The sequence below is a fragment of the Bos javanicus genome, chromosome 19 (genome assembly GCF_032452875.1).
Source record: "Bos javanicus breed banteng chromosome 19, ARS-OSU_banteng_1.0, whole genome shotgun sequence".
Lineage (NCBI taxonomy): Eukaryota > Metazoa > Chordata > Mammalia > Artiodactyla > Bovidae > Bos > Bos javanicus.
The window spans coordinates 31,821,126-31,835,183 of NC_083886.1; the positions used below are offsets into that span (position 1 = coordinate 31,821,126).

A 14,058-nucleotide genomic window follows, 5' to 3' on the forward strand; every position below is an offset into this window, starting at 1 on the left:
TTGTTGTATCCTAAACACAACTGAACTCATCCACTTTGCCCTGACCTTGTCTCAGGGCAGCATCACAATCAGAGAAACAGTCTAGCAACCAGGAGAAGACGAAAAACACTTCAGCATTTTGATCCCGCTGTTCCCACCAAGGGGGCAGGGCAGTCATAATGCACAGAAAACATCTTCAGAGTGTCCTCGAAACCACTGCCTTCTGGGGGCAACTGCTCTCTGAAACTCTTTTCTTGCCCCTACTCTCAAATTTTAGCCCTCCTAATTCTCCCCAACAGCCAGCACACTTAGCTTCTTGTTTCTTCTCCATCATCACCCTCCATCTCTGCATCAGGTCCTTATGATGTATGTCAGCTTACTCTTTCTGACACCTTTAATTTTCTCTTCATGTTACCCTCTACCCAGCTTCTCACAACACAAGAGGAGGGTCCAGTAGGTCATTCAGCACACAGGGATCCCTCCTTCAGAAACAAAGGTGAGATGGACAGGCTATGAATATCTGCCAATTCTTTTTTTTTTTCTTCTGCTGATTCTTAATTGTCCATCCATGACCCTCTTACCTTGGAGGACAGACGTATGAAGGAAAAAACTGGGCTAGAGGATTAATGTAACGATGGAAAGGTGGGGTCTGTGACATTTCCCCATCTTCCTCTGCCTCTTTTGCAGCTGCTGGACATAGCAGGAAGCCTCCTGGAGAGACCAGTGGTAGCACAGGATGCCTCTGAAAGATACCTGGTGCTCATCCGCATGTTTAGCGAGGATCTGGATGCTGTGAGGCTGATCCACAGTCGGCGTGTCCAGGAGGAGGCAGAGCATGGTAAGCTTGCTGCCAGGAGACTTGGATGGGGGCGTCTATTAGCCGAAAGGGCACAGGTCCTCTGGTTACACGTCTGCTGTGGCTCTAGGACATTCTCCAAAAGCACAATCTTCTTGCATGAAGATCCAGACCATCTCGCGCGATAGTTGAGCTCACTGAACTGTGCATTTCCCCGTGTCTGGGGCAGGTTTGGCAGACTTCACCCAGACCGGTGAAGTCCTGACTGCTGCCTCTGGTCAGTGGAAACCTCAGCGTAATATATAAGCTGAACCTCGATCCATGCCGCCACACTGATTAATCTTCAACATACCTCAATTCCACGGTATATTTGCACATGTTTGAGAAACGGTTCTCATCCCTTTCAGTGCCGTACCAACCATGCTTTCGGAGGGAGGAGCCATCAGGAGTCTGACAGTGGGCAATTACACACCTAGGTGTGGCATCTCGGCTGTTATTGCAATTCTTAGATGCCCTGCCTTGTCTGTTTGAAAGTCAACCAGTTCAGTTCAGCTTTGCAAACATTTCTTAAGGCCATGCTGTATGCAAGGTCCATTTGTGGGCACTGCATGCAGAGGCCGACCAGGATAAGGGAGAGAACAATTAATCCTAAAAGGTGGTTCTTCAGGGAACACAATTGGCATATATGGAGTTATAAAGAACTGTAGCAAGGGACTTGCCTGGCAATGCAGTGGTTGAAACTGTGTCCTTCCACTGCAGGGGACATGAGTTCAATCTCAGGTGTGGGAACTAAGATCCCACGTGCCAAGGGGCACAGCCAAAAAAAGAAAAAGAAAAACAACAAGAAAAAAAGATAAGGTAGCAAAACAGGATGAATTGGGCTGGGAGGTGGGAGGAGAGTTAATGGAGATGGTGGCCTTGTGCTGGACCCTGAAAGATGGGGAGATGGACAGCCAGAGAGAAGAGGCCATGCCTTGGAAGCAAAGGCATGACAGGATGTGGAAGGTGACTAGTCGGACCTGCCTGTAGCCAATCGAGGTGTATACAGGGAGATCAGGTCAGCCATTGAGTTTGGGACCAGGTCATGAAGTTCTCTGAACACCCTATTAGGGAATCCAGAATTCGTTATTCAGGCAATTGGAAATTTTCAGAAGTTTTAAATGCTGGAGTAACAGGACCACTCTTTCTATAAACAGGTTTCACAGTAAGGTCATTAAGGATGGAGTTCCCTGAGGAAGTCATCCAGAAATTCTGTTGGCCTCAGCTTTACATGGGGCTATCCCCAGAACGTTTGGGACCATCCCTATGGTGTATGGGACCACCTTCATGATACAGGGGTTGTTCGTGGGCGGAGCAGGGCTCAGGGCGAGAGCCACGCTTCAGTCTGCTGTGCCCTGTCCCCAGGGTTCTCCTCCGTGCACAAGAACATGCCCACTGTGGCCGGGGGCCTCCGCTGGGCACAGGAGCTGAGGCAGCGCATCCAGGGTCCCTTCGACAACTTTAGACGCATGACACACCCGTGAGTACCCTGTTCCTGAAACGCAGGTTCATTTCACACTTCCGCTATCTCTCTGAATTTCGAGCATCATAGCAGCTCGACTCACTTCCTTGAGGCACAAAGATCATCTTCTTTTCTTCCCAACAATCAGCCAGTGTCTTAGTCCATTCAGAAATACCATAGATGGGGGGGAGGGGGTGGAGCTTATAAACATCAGCAATCTCACTTTCTCAGTTCTGAAGGCTGGGGAGTCCATGGTCCAGGTCCCAGCAGATTCGGTGTCTGTTCAGGAGGACCTGCTTCCTGACTCACAGATGGCCGTCTTCCCACTGTGTCCTCAGACTTGGCAGGAGGGACTCAAGAGCTGTCTGAATTCTCCTCATACAGGCACTCATCCCATTTGTGAGGGATTTGCCCTGTGACCTAATCTCCTCCCAAAGGCCTCCCTTAGGCTTCAACATTTGAATGTGGGGAGGACACAAACATTCAGTTCATAGCAGCCAGGTAGCTACTGGCCAAGGGCTTCCCTGGTGGGTCAGTGATAAAGAATCCACCTGCACCACGGGAGATGTGGGTTCAGTCCTGGGTCAGGAGGATTACCTGGAGAAGGAAATGGCAGCCCACTCCAGTATTCTTGACTGGGAAATCCCATGGACAGAGGAGCCTGGCAGGCTACAGTCCATGGGGTCACAAAGAGTCAGACAGGACTTAGCGACTAAATGACAATAGACAAACCAGGCTGGGGTCTGAAGGGAGCCTCCACAACACCATCTAATGCCAAGGAGAAACAATGCAGTGTGAGAAATCTCCCAACTGTTGGAAAGAAGCCGAAAGCCTGGAGGTCCCTGTAGATTCTACTTCACTTCATGGTGAGGAGTCCAAACCACTTTTAGTAGCCAGTTCATAAATATATTACAGAGTATACACACAAATGTGAGTTCATGATCAAAACAAATGGGAATTTTGTCTCACAAGTGTGAGACACCCAGCTTTAGAACCAGCAAGTATTCCTCTTTTTTTTCAAACTCAATACTAGTCAAGCCATCGTGCCTGTGGGTCACATCTGCCCACTGGGAGATCCATCTACTTCATCTACACTGTCTGAGGGAGCGCTTCATTTTGCAGACGGAGACACTGAGGCATATAGAAATGAGGTGACCTGCCTGGAGTCCAGAAAGAACAAAGACAGAAATGGAACAGGCATCTGGGACTCAGGGGTCCTTGCCCAGAGCTCTCCCGGGGGGCTCCCTCAGCCACAGGGAGCTCCAGAGTCCAGCTGAGCCCCCATCTTCTCCAATATGCTCCCCGCTCTGAGGTGGGAGGGAGAAGATATGAGAATGGCCAGGGAGGGTGGCAGGGCTTTGTCTGGGCATGTGTCCTGCGGGAGCTGTCCTGGTCTGGTTCGCTGGGGCAGACTCCGAGGCGTGTGTGCAGGAGTTAACAGGGATGCTTTAGGGACCAGTGTCTGGGGCAGGGTGTCAGGGGGATGCGAGGAGAGGCGGGAACCAGGCAGAGGAGGAGCTGAGCTGTAGCACAGCTGCAGGCAGGCTTCAGCCTGCCCAGTGGGGAAGTCTGTACAGTTGCCTGGCCTTTGTCCCCCTACATCAGCTGGTCATTGGAAGTGGCTGTGGGGTGTGAGGGGGTGTGGCCCTGGGAGAGGAGGCAGTTCTGTCTGGTCGGCTGAGACTGTTCCCAAAGAGGGAGGTGTCATCAGCACCCCGAATTCTTGGTGAAGAGAGATTGGGGGTGGCGGGTGGTCCCCATGAGGGCATCTGAGTGGCACCCCACCATATCCTCCATGCCTCCCATGAAAATATCCACTTATTTTAATCATGAACTCACATTTGTGTATATACTCTGTCATATGTTTATGAACTCGTTTGTCAACTCTTCACCATGAAGTAAAGCAGAATCTACAGGGAGTTTGATGCGCTTATTTCTGTGGCTTCTCCAGCCTGCTAGGGGAGTCACAGGGGCTGAGGTGTGAGAAGCCACTCTCGCCTCTAAACTTGTTCCTTTTATTTTTTTAAATTGGTGGCTTTACACTGCTGTGTCAGGTTCTGCTGTATAGCACAGTAAATCAGCTATGGATATCCATATATCCCCCTTTTTTAGAAAATTTCCTTCCCGTTTCCTATACAGAGCACTGAGTAAGGTTCCCTGTGCTACACGGTAGGTTCTCACAAGTTCTCTATTTTATACACAGTATCAATAGTGTATGTATGTCAATCCCGACTTCCCAACTCATCACGCCACCACCCCTGCCCCCTTGGTATCCATATGTTTGTTCTCTATATCTGTGTCTCTATTTCTGCTTTGCAAATAAGGTTATCTTTACTATTTTTCTAGATTGTGCATATGTGCATTCATATTCAATATTTTTCTCTTCCTGACTTCATTCACTCTGGGTGACAGTCTGTAGGTCCCTCCACATCTCTGCAAATGACTCCATTTCGTTCCTTTTTATGGCTGAGTAATATTCCATTGTGTCTTTGTACTACATCTTCTTCATCTGTTCTGTTGATGGACATTTAAGTTTCTTCCACGTCCTGGCTATTGTAAATAGTGTTGCAATAAACAATGGGGTGAATATATCTTTTTTTGAATTATTGTTTTCTCTGGGTATATGCCCAGTAGTGGGATTGCTGGGTCATATGTAGCTTCATTCTTTTTCAGGTAGAAACTGAGATCTGGGGTCAGGAGACTTGTGGAAACCCCAGGGCTCGTGAGGGGAGGGCTGGTCCGAACCCACCCCCTGTTCCTCGCTGCCCTGCAGACGCCTCTGCTCCTTCACCAGGAAAGGGAATCGAGTGACTGGGAAAAAAGCCAGGAAATCCAGTGCTTTCTCTGCAGGCATGAGGGCATTTATCGAAGCTCAGGGGAGCTTGTGAAGAAATCCTATGTTGGCTTAAAGAGCAAATGGGTTTTAAAGAATCTTTGCAATAAGCTGCCTTGTTTTGCCAGCAGAACAAACAAGATCCTCCAACACAGTTCGTGTGAAGGTTTCTGAAAATTATGGACACTTCAGCTTTCCTCGGAGCTGGACTCTCTTTTTGTGTTGTAAAGAAGCGTCAGAACCAGGGAGCAGGTGTGGGTAATAGCACCTCTGTGGTCCTCAGTGGACCTGGAGAAGCTTCTGAGCGTGTGTCTGCCCATGTGAGCATACGAGTGTATGCACGTGTGTGTCTGTGTGCTTGTATGTGTGTGGTGTGTGCTCAAGTTTGGGGATGCAGGAGGTGGAAGGGGCCCTCATAGAACATGGCAGGGCTTCCCTGGTGGCCAGTGGTAAAGAATCTGCCTGCCAATGCAGGAGACACAGGTTCGATACCTTGTCCAGGAAGATCCCACGTGCCTCCGAGCAGCTAAAGCCTCTGCACCACAGCTATTGAGCCTGTGCTCTAGAGCCTGCGAGCCACAGCTGCCGAAGCCCACGTGCCCTAGAGTCTGTGCTCCGCAACAGGAGAAGCCACTGCAAGGAGAAGCCTGTGCGCTGCAACTAGAGAAAGCCCATGCAAAGCAACGAAGATCCAGTGCAACCGAAAATAAATAAATAAGTTAATAAAATAAAGAACTCACAAATCACCTGCGCTCACCACCCACCCCCTAAAAAAAAACCATGGCAATGAGTAATGAGCAGAATTTCCCATTACATGTCCTAGATGGATTTCAGAGAACAGAAAATAAGTATATATTCAGTTATGTGTATAACAATGCTTAAATATGTGGGGATGTGTATATAAATAGTTGTTTATATATGCATTGTTATATGCATATACACATACAGGTATATAATGTTATATAGTTTTTGTTATAATGTATAATGTATAATGTTATATACAATTTTGTTCTTAAATTCAGGAAACTGCAGCACCTAGAATTTTTCTTTCGTGTCTCAGTGTCCTGTTAAGTTTTTGAAGGACTTCATTTTCCCGGGGCACGACTGACTGGCCGGCCAGGGCGAGGGGGCTGGTGGAGCCCTGGAGGAGAGGGGCTGTCCTGTCCCCTGACCGCTGCCTGTATTGGGGGAAGCACACCTGCCCTCTAGTGGCCAATGGAGGATGTTCAGGAGGAAAAGCGGCAGGCTCATTCAGGGGCCTTTGCCTTTGGAAACTGGACCGGAAGGCTAGTCAATCTCTGCTTTACAGGCTGGCTGCAGTTGGTCACTCAGATCATTATTTCAACTTCTAACTCGATGTCATTTTTTTCTCCCTCTTTTGTACGGGTAGTTGCATGGAATCTGCGGAAGCAACGCGTATGATACAAAAATATGAAGACACGCTTTCATTGCTGGAAAAGTAAGCCGCTTCTGCGGTTGCATCTTTTTGTAAACTGAAGCCCCCTCCCAACACCCGTACCCCTCTTCCCCCCGCCCCCCGCCCCGCTCTACCATGCCCCGTGCAGTCCCGAGTGTGTCCATGTTCCCCAGCAGCAGTGAAGCGTCACTCCATGTTTTATGTTATAATCACGATACCTGTGAATACAGTTCTTCTGGGTTGCAAACACCAGGTCTCTGGGGGGACGCGGCTCTAGTCTAGAAACAGCTGCTTTTCCAGTGTAGTTTTGAGGGGAGTGAGTTTCCTAACTCGGCAGAACTAGAGGTGCAGTGCTCCCCGTGTCTCCCCGAGATCAGGGTCCCAGGAAGTCAGTCGCTGCTCACTAAGCAGAAGGTGACAGTTGGCACTGCACGAAGAGACAGTAGGTTAGAAAAAAATACTGCCCGAGTCCTTTTATGGAGAAAGTACAAGAATGAAGCTTTTACGTGGGCTCACAATTGTCTGGTCTCTTGAGGGGACAGGGTCCAGATACAACCCACGTCTTGCTGCTTCTCTTTGATGCTGGCTCGTCTCCTGATTCAGGAGAGGAGGGCTGCAGACATGACAGTTATGATTATAGTTGTGGTCACACTTAGCATTGTGGAGACGCATTAGCTGGGCCATCCCCACCTACCAGGTCACCCACGTTCTGTCCCTTCGACTTCCTGAATTCTAGCTTCCAACCTGCCCCCTCCTCTGTGTCCCCACCCCCTACATCTTCAGCAAAGACCAGAGCGTCTTGGGCCCGAGCTGCTGCAGCACCTCCTCCGAGCCTCCCTGCTCTGAACCTGTCCCTCAGCACCCACGTCGTCATCGGATCCCCTGTCCCCACACCCCGTGTCCCCACACGCACCCATCTGGGAAGCCTCTCAGTACCTCCATCATCATCTTAATGTGAAATGAGAAGTGCTCCCTGGGGACGTCCCTGGTGGTCCAGTGGCTGGGACTCCACACTCCCAATGCAGGGAGCCCCAGTCCCATCTCTAGTCCGGAAACTAGATCCCCCATGCCAAAACCAAGAGTTCATATGCCTCAACTAAAGATCCTGCATGCCACAACTAAGACTTGGTGCAGCCCAGTAAATGTTTAACAAGAAGGCAGAAGTGCTCGCTGATGTAGCCTCCCTCTCCCGTCCTGGCCCTCGCCCCCTCCTCCCTCTGACCTACCGTCTACTCACTGTCCCCAGCACACAGCACACAGCCTGCTGCTCCTGCTGTGAACACTCACTCCCCCATCGCTGCCCAGCCACCATTCATCCTCTGAGACTCAGCAGACCGTCACTTTGGCCCCTCCTGTGTGAGGCCCTCCCCAGCATCCTCTTTATCACCCCTACCCACTCACCTTCTTCTGCCACTTGAAGCCTGCTGCCCTGTATACTCCCTGTGTCCTCCACTGACCTGGGGTTGTAGCACTAGCTACATTTGTCATGGGGTATTTATTCATCATTTCCTCTCCCAAGCCCAATACATCAGTGTGAAATGACTGAATAGTGCATGTCCATGAGCTATGTGAAGATTAGTATCAGAGGAAACCTTACTCAATAACTTCTTCCAACGTTTCCTAAGTCTAATGGCTACTTCCCTTATCCCCCCAAGGTCACATGGAGCCTCTCTTTCCACTCTCCCATGATTTAAGTTATGCCACCTTTAGAAACAAGGGGTTACATGTAGAAGCTGCCGTGCCTGGCCGAGTCAATGACTCTGACTTCATAACGTACTCAAATGTTTTACAAATTAGCATCTTCAATTCATGAGACGTACATCTTAAAAGATAGATATAGAGAGGTTGGCGTCCCTGGTGGTTCAGTGGTAAAGAATCCTCCTGCCAATGCAGGAAATGCTGGAGATGCAGGTTTGATCCCTGGGCCAGGAAGATCTCCTGGAGAAGGGCATGGCAACCCACTCCAGTATTCTTGCCTGGAGGTGGGCTGTAGTCCATGGGGTCACGAAAGAGTAGGACATGGCTTAGTGACTAAACAGCAATGATAGAGATGCTATTTTATGTATACATCTATCTATGTAGATATATCTTCAGTTAATCATTGCCAGATGTTGGGAAGCTGGGAGGGTGCGTGTGAGGTGCCCATTGTCTCTGATCTCACAGGTATGAAACAAGACTTTATGGGGACTGGTGTCAAACAGTAGCAGAGAAGTCCCAGTACAACCTTTCATGGCCACTTCTGAGACGTGACCCGGAGACAAAGCAGATCACTGTCAACTTTAGTCCACAGGTAAATCGATGGAAGGAACTTCCTTTTGGTCTCTAAGAGTTGCATTTTTGACTCTGCTGATTTCAAAGGCCAACAGGCTGGCTTTTTATAAGAATATGCAAAAGGTGGTCCAAAGAACTTGCACCCTGCATTTCATTTTTGGGAGGAGTGAATCCTAGGGTGTAGTGTTTTCTTAAGATGTCTATTCTTCATGTTTTCCTCCAGGGTCCCCCAGTGAATTTGCTCTGATGTCACACAACAGAAAGTACTGCAAAATACCACTGATCTTTTGGTATCAGAGTCAACTGGGCCCACCTTATCTTTTATTTTGTGGTTGTACATTTGAAACGGCCCTCTCTACTGCCATATTATATAAACAGTCTACGCTTTTATTCTTTTTTTTTTTTTCATTTTTTACATTTAAAATTTTAATATCTATCTTGAGCTTATTTCAGTATAAACTAGGAGGCTGAGGTCATTTCCCGGCTAAAGGATGAGCCTTTGTCTCAGTGTTGTCAGGACAGCAATGAGAGCTGACCCAGAACCACTGGAAGGAGAACTGGGAGCCCAGGAGTCTTGATATGGAGGTGGGGCTGGGGCTGGGGGGAATCTGGCTAGCTCTGTGTTTTGTCATCTGTCCTTATATGTATCAGTCCTCAATCAACTCCGAGATAACACAATAAATTAGCAAGGGATGAAGAATGGGATGTCTGGAAACCCTGCCGGAGGCCTCTGTCTTTTGCACGGGACCACATCAGCTTGGCTTTTCCCTTCTGCACTTCCCACTAAACTCAATGCCTCCCCTCAAGAAGTTCAGAGAGGCCTGTGTGACATCTATTTCCTGACCCCCTAGTATATTAAGCCTTTAGAATAAGGCTTCCCTGGTGGCTCAGATGGTCAAGAATTCACCTGCAATGTGGGAGACCCAAGTTTGATCTCTGGGTCAGGAAGATCCCCTGGAGTAGGAAATGGCAAACCCACTCCAGTATTCTTCCCTGGAGAATTCCATGGACAGAAGAGCCTGGTGGGCTACAATCCATTGGGTCGCAAAACAGTCAGATGTGACTGAGCAGCCCTCGCTTTCACTTTAGTATATTAAAGCACAAAGCATGCCAGGAAAGAGTTACAGAAACTAAGGGATATTTCCAATAATTATATTTCACAACTAAAGTTGTAAAACGTGCACCTCCTCTCAACTCTGCCAGTGTCTGTGACCTTGTGGGGAGGGGGCAGATGGTCTTCATGCATGTGGGTGATCCTAGTCCTTCCCCTGACCACCCCCCAGCCCCCAACCCCCGCCACAGAGCATGGCTCCGCAACCAGGGACCGACTGTTCTCATCATGGAAAGTGATAATTGCTCAGTTGAGTCCGACTGTTTGCAACCCATGGGACTATAGCCCACCAGGCTCCTCTGTCCATGGGATTCTCCAGGCAAGAATACTGAAGTGGGTTGCCATGCCCTTCTCCAGGAGATCTTCCTGGCTCAAGCATCAAACCCAGTTCTCATGCATTGCAGGCAGATTCTTTACTGTTGGAGCCACCGTGGAAGCCCCTGTTTTCATCATCCACATGCCCAAAAGCATCAAGCTAGAGCCCTCCTTGGCTATCGCTGGCGTCTTCTTTCTCAGGTTTTCCTCTTCTTACTCTTTGTAATTTACAGATTCGGTAAGTCTTAGTGCTTCCTGATCATCTTCCTTTTGCCTAATACTCAATTTTCCCTTGCAGAGAAGATTTAAGGAACTAGTAGAAGTAAAAAAGAGACCCAGAAGGCCCTCTGGGGTTTCCCGGTCCTGACCTATGTTGCTGCTATTCGATACCACTGAACCGCAGGAACTCATGTCGACTCTTTCCTCCAGCTGGTCTCCGTGCTGAAAGAAATGAGTTATCTTCAACCCCAGCAAATGACGCACATCCCCGAGACAGCAGCAGCCATGTTCTCCTCCAGAGAGTTCTACCGGCAGCTCGTGGCTAATTTGGAGTTGACGGCAACTTGGTACAACAAGGTTATGAAAACTCTGCTCGAGGTGGAATTTCCATTAGTTCAGGAAGAGCTGCAAGATATCGATCTTTGCCTGAGAGCTGCAGAGGAGACTCTGAACTGGAAGACAGAAGGTAATAGGCCTCCACCAGGAGTCTGGGGAAAAGGCTGAGAGTCAAGATTCTAATAAAGTTGGTAGAACCTCAGTTTGCTCCCTGGTTAACCTGATTCGAGTTTGAAGCATGGCTCCGTGCTCTCGGATATGCATCCAAAGCAGAGAGGACATGGAGGAATGGTGTCCCTCTTCTGCCTCCTCTGTGTGGCTAGGAGGTTTGGACATCTTTGCTACCACAGTCTGGGGAGTTTGCATGAACTCACCCGTAGTCTCCAGCATATACCAGGCACTCCATGGGGGAGGAATTACACTGTATTAGGTGGCACAGTGATAAAGAATCAGCCTGCCAATGCAGGAGATGCAAGACATGTGGGTTTGATCTCTGGGTCAGGAAGACTCCCCTGGAGAAGAAAATGGCAACCTACTCCAGTATTCTTGGGAAAATCCTGGGAAATCCCAGGGACAGAGGAACCTGCCGGGCTACAGTCCATGGAGTCACAAAAGAGTCGGACTTGATTGAGTGACTGAGTGCAACAAAGTACACATCATTGTAACCCTCTTTCTCTCTCTCTCTCTCTTTTTTTTTCCAAGTAGTAGAATTCTGGGTGATTTATTTTTTTCTTCTTTCTACTTTCATTACTTTTTCTTAGAAAGTGAAAGTGAAAGTCACTCAATCGTGTCCGACTCTTCGCAACCCCATGGAATTCTCCAGGCCAGAATACTGGAGTGGGTAGCCTTTCCCTTCTCAAGGGGATCTTCCCAACCCAGGGATCGAACCCAGGTCTCCCACATTGCAGGTAGATTCTTTACCAACTGAGCCACAAGGAAAGCCCAAGGGAAGACTTTTTCTTAACTGGACCATAAGTATCTTAAATAAGGGAACTATGCACTTACTTTTCTTATCTCCTCCAGTTCAATTCCATAAACTTTCATTGATTGATTAATACATGCAGAATTCCATGTGCAGGACTGTGGGGGAGACTATGATCTGTGAGTTATAGGGGAACACCACCCCACCCTCAAAGAACATGTAACCAGGGTTAGCGTCAGGGGTGGCTTAATGATATTAACTAGGATGGGAAAAGCTCTGATGATAACAAACTAGTCTGCTCAGAAAAGTCTTATAAAACCCACAAGTATGAAATCCCTATCTTTCAGAGCAATCACACCTTTTGCTCTGCCACTATAAGCTATTGCAATTAATGCTGTTTCTTTTGGGGAGCAGGTATTTGGGATTATGTCATTCAGATCACCAATAGTATTCATGATCTCGAACAAAGAATTCAGAAAACTAAAGACAATGTGGAAGAGATTCAGAGCATCATGAAAACATGGATGTCACCAATGTTTAAGAGAAAAGATGGGAAAAAGGAATGCCTTCTCTCTATGGATGATCAGCATGATCGAGTGGAAAAATATTACTGTCACATCAAAGAATCTGGCCTGAAGATCCATGCCCTTGTGCAGGTAATAACCCGCCTCTCAGGCACACATCCCACCAGTCCAGGAAAAGTGCCAAGGAGAGTGTTTGGGTGCTAGAAGTGATTTGGGAGTTAGAACAACCAGTAGATGCTGTGTCTTCTGCAGTCATTGATAGAAGTTAAAACTGATAGCAAAAGAGCTAAAACTAATGGAGGGAGAGAGTGCCAAGTCACATTCTGGTATCAGTGTGTCAGTGTTAAAACTATCTTAATAGTGACACCGCTTAGTTGCCACATACCTTAACGTCACACACAAAACCCCAACAGGTAGAAGGAGATGCCAAGTGCAGAATCCTAAATTATCTACTGCACTAACCACCCCGAACTCATCCCCACAACGCAGTGTGGCCCTCCAGCATTGTCTTCATGACCTAGCCCTACTGAGCCTGGAGAGACACAAGATGCACTCGATAAAGAGAAGGACAAACGCAGAGCACTGCTCTTCCCCGGTGGCTCAGAGGTGAAGAACCCAGCTGCCGATGCAGGAGACAGAGGTTCCATCCCTGGGTCAGGAAGAGCCCCTGGAGGAGGAAATAGCAACCCACTCCAGTGTTCGTGCCTGGGAAATTCCTTGGACCGAGGAGCCTGGTGGGCTACAGTCCATGGGGTCACAAAAGAGTCGGACATGACTTGGCAATTGAGCGTGCAGTAACGCTTCATGCAGTAAGGCTCTGCCCTGCATTGTGAGCAGGGAATCCTTGTGTCTTATCACCCAAAATGGACAAAGGAAAAGAGCTGTAGGTCATAAATGGCCACCAGCTCCAGTCAGTCCTGCTGAGGCAGTGGGGGCAGTTCTCATGCACAGTCAGTAGTGAATCACAGTTGTTATCTTTGGGTTTTCTGTGGTTTTTGAAGACCAATCAAATGTTGTACTTTTGACCTTTTATATTTTCTTTATCTGTTTTCTAGTTTACTAATCTATTCTTTATCATTTCTTTCTTTCTAGTCGATTTGGGACTACTTGCTCAATCCTTCTTTTCTAGCCTATGAGAGTAGAAACTTAAGCATATTGATTCCAAGCCTGTCTTCCTTTCTAATACAAACTTCTGACGATATAAATTTCCCTCATACTACTTCTTCAGTTGCATTCCCCAAATTTGTTCTGCCTCATTCTCATTTCAATTTTAAACTGTTTTTCTTGTGATTTGTTCTTTAACTCAGTGGTCACTTAGGAGTATATTGTTTAATTTCCACGTATTTAGAACTTCCCTGGATAGGTTAGGCTTCCCAGGTGGTTCAGTGGTAAAGAATTGGCCTGCAGTGCAGGAGATGCAGGTTTGATCTCTGGGTCAGGAAGATCCCCTGGAGAATGAAATGGCAACCCGCTCCAGTATTCTTGCCTGGGAAATCCCATGGACAGAGGAAGCTGGTGGGCTACAGTCCATGGGGTCTCGAAGAGTCAGAGACAATTCAGCGATTAAATCACCTCCACCACCTGGGTTCAATTCACATCATTGAGCGACTGCTCAGTCTTGTCTCACTCTTTGCGACCCCATGGACTGCAGCACGCTGGGCTTCCCTGTCTATCACCAACTGCCAGAGCTTACTCAAACTCATATCCATTGAGTCGGTAGTGCCATCCAACCATCTCATTCTCTGCGTCCCCTTCTTCTCCTGCCTTCAATCTTTCTCAACATCAGGGTCTTTTCAAATGAGTCAGTTCTTTGCATCAGGTGACCAAATTATTG

General features: G+C 48.0%; 1 protein-coding gene across 3 annotated transcripts in view; it reads left to right on the plus strand.

Moving 5' to 3' along the window:
- Nucleotides 1-14,058, plus strand: part of DNAH9 (dynein axonemal heavy chain 9) — a 285,157-nt gene that overhangs the window by 35,567 nt on the left and 235,532 nt on the right. For all 3 annotated transcript variants that reach the window (XM_061391097.1, XM_061391100.1, XM_061391098.1), the window contains exons 9-14: nt 667-817; nt 2,180-2,294; nt 6,500-6,568; nt 8,690-8,816; nt 10,653-10,908; nt 12,115-12,356. In XM_061391097.1, coding sequence (XP_061247081.1) covers nt 667-817; nt 2,180-2,294; nt 6,500-6,568; nt 8,690-8,816; nt 10,653-10,908; nt 12,115-12,356 — 960 coding nt within the window. The remainder of the gene's footprint in view (nt 1-666; nt 818-2,179; nt 2,295-6,499; nt 6,569-8,689; nt 8,817-10,652; nt 10,909-12,114; nt 12,357-14,058) is intronic.